Source organism: Equus quagga, unplaced genomic scaffold (genome assembly GCF_021613505.1).
Source record: "Equus quagga isolate Etosha38 unplaced genomic scaffold, UCLA_HA_Equagga_1.0 117373_RagTag, whole genome shotgun sequence".
Taxonomy (NCBI): domain Eukaryota; kingdom Metazoa; phylum Chordata; class Mammalia; order Perissodactyla; family Equidae; genus Equus; species Equus quagga.
In genome coordinates, this window is record NW_025795842.1 from 3,014 (window position 1) to 5,890 (window position 2,877).

The window sequence follows — 2,877 nt, forward strand, 5'->3', positions numbered from 1 at the left end:
TTGCAAATGGTAGGACTTCCTTATCTTTTATGAATGAATCACACTCCATTGTGTATATCACAACTTCTTTATCTGTTCAAGTATCAATGAACACTTAAGTTGTGTCCATGTCTTGGCTACTGTAAATAATGCTGCTATGAACATGGGGGTGCAGATAGCTTTCTGAGTTAGTGTTTTGTTTCCTTTGGATGTATTTCCAGAAGAGGAATTGCTAGATCATATGATAGTTCTATTTTTTAAATATTTTGAGCATCCTTCATACTATTTTTGTGAAGATTTTCTTGTGTGGTGACTGAACCCCCTGTGGATGGGTGTCAGCTCCCCTGTGGAGGTTTTCCCATCTTGCTTGACAAGGGGAGGACACTGGAGTCAGGGGAGCTAGGGCTTCTGTTTTGGAAAAGAATGAATGCTGAGACAGCTGAGTGATGATAGCGCTTCTTGCCTCCTTTTCCTTCTCACAACTTTTCCTCCTGTTATGCGGAAACAATGGAGCCTGGGTTAGAAGGTAAGCCTGGGCTTCCTGGCCAGCATCCTCCTCAGAGCTGCCTTCACCTCCTGGTTCTTCAGACTGTAGATGAGGGGGTTTAGCAATGGGGTCACCACACTGTACTGCACGGAGAGCACGTGTTCCAGGGCTGAGCCGGATGCTGGAGTCATGTACCTCGAAGGGAATGGCACAAAGGAGTAAACTGAGCTCAAGACAATGGCCACAATAGTGCTGGCAGCCACGGTCGGTCCCATCCCAGAAACTCTGCAAAGAGGGTCCTTAGAGCTGAGTCATCTATCATTGGTAACAGCATCTAGAAATGACAGTATGATCAGTGAGAAGTCAGTCACTTCTGCCTTGAAACACCTCCAAATATGAGTGATCTTATGCAGAAAATGATGGGAAAGAGAAAGTCCTTCCGCACATCAAGTGCTACAGGTCAGAATAGAGCTAATAATAGCATCTTTCCTTGATAGTTAAGATGATAATATGAGGGTTTTCTCTCTTCTTTTCCCTATATATACAACTATTTGTTCTCATCTTGTGATGATTATTCCTTGCAAAATTGTATGCTTAGTCCAATAAAGTCATTGTTCCCAACATTTATGACTGGAATTACTCTCAGAATCACAGCACCTTATTATTATAATGCTTAGTGGAACAAACATTCGTCATTTCAGGTGCATTTTCTTTGGTCTTCAAAAGAAGTCAAGCTTGGTAAATAAAGTGGAAATGAAAGTGTATGGAACACATGAAACGAATCTAAAATAATAAGAATAAGTTTTGGATGCATGTTGTTAAGTGTCACTGGGAGTACTTCACAAAGAAGCATTACATTTACTTTGTATTTGCTTTTTGTTTGTTGGTGCCGTCACCATTGGAATGTTCTGTGTGGGTTCTGGTGTGCTTGCTTAAAAAAGATATTTATTTTACTGTCATTCTTCATCATCTAATTTATCCCTCCTGACATTTCTGTGAAGTAGGTAGGAGAAATTTTATTGTCTCCTTATTATATATGAGGAAACTTAGACAAAGGGTGACGAAAAGATTTGTTTAAAGTCTTAGGTGAGCTCTCCTGGACCATTCCTTATCAGTCTTTCCCACCCCAACTTCTCTCCACGTAACAAGCATGTGAGAAAACTATGGAGCAATTTGTGCAACTCCATCTTCACCTCACCAGTAGAGAGCCCAGCCCATCAGTTGTTCTGTGTCCTAGGCTGTGAGGAGGCATCAGCTAGAGCTGCTTATGTTTGAGAGAAGCACGGTAGGAAAGAGTGTAAGGTTTGAAGTCAGTGAGACTTGGTTTATACTATGTCTCCATTACTAGCTTGTTCTGAGACCTTTGAGAAAATACCTGGTTATTCCTATAAGTCAGAGATCTTACCTGAAAAAGGGGTTAGCAAGTTTCTCTTGCAGTGCGATACACACTAAAATTAAGCTTGACCATGTAAAGCAGCCGCTGTATAGTATGTGTCTAATAAATAGTTATGACACAAATACACTTTAGATACATCCTCTTCCTGTAGGAGAGAAATATGGCATCTATTTTAAGGATGACGTTATACTTTTTTGTCTAGCATTGAATAAAAATCTTCTGAAAGCTCTCTGATTGCCTTTTGAGAACTCCCAAATCATAGGTGAATGAAAATAGGAAATACTTCATTTACGCTCATTTATGCTTCATTTATGCTTATTTATGCTCATTTTTCAGAGTTAGATATTGAAGGCTCATAAAGAAAATAAATTTTTTAATAATTCACACAGCTAGCTAGGGCACAGCAGAGCCAGAACTAGAAACCAGGCCCTTTGAATTCAGTACAATTATTTTCCTGGGACATTGCAATGCTCTGTTCTATAGACCACCGCCACTAGGGTGAGGAATATCCTACGTTTATATTAGGGAAGAAAATTATGACATACCTGAAAATTCCAGAACCATAAAAGATGGTGACCACAAGAATATGAGAAGAGCAGGTGGAGAAGATCTTGTTCCGGCCCGTAGCAGAGTTGATCCCCAGGGCTGTCGTGATGATACGAGTGTAGGAACCCAGCAGTAGGACAAAGTTGCCAAGGCCTAGGACCATCATGGTGGTAAAGATGGAGGCGATGCTAATGTAGGTGTCAGAACAGGCCAACAGGAGCACTGGGGGGAGCTCGCAGGCGAAACTGTGGACAAGGTTGGGGCCACAGAAGTGGTGCTGAGCCAGAAGGATGGTGTTAACCAGGCCAGTCCCCATTCCTATGGCCCAGGAGGCTCCCACCAGGCCAGTACATACCTTCCTGTTCATAGCCACCGTGTACGACAGTGGGTGGCACACAGCCTGGAACCGGTCATAGGCCATGACTGCAAGGAGGCAAGCCTCAGTGGCCCCAGAAATTATGACCAAGGA

The 2,877-nt window shown here is 42.3% G+C and overlaps 1 protein-coding gene across 1 annotated transcript; it reads right to left on the bottom strand.

Annotated features, from left to right (window-relative positions):
• Window positions 1-498: 498 nt before the first annotated feature.
• Window positions 499-2,874, bottom strand: LOC124232803 (olfactory receptor 8S1-like; the record flags this gene model as incomplete). Its single annotated transcript, XM_046649715.1, has 2 exons — window positions 499-661; window positions 2,408-2,874. Coding segments are annotated over 2 exons (630 nt in total), but the record flags the coding sequence as incomplete, so codon positions are not given.
• Window positions 2,875-2,877: the final 3 nt, after the last annotated feature.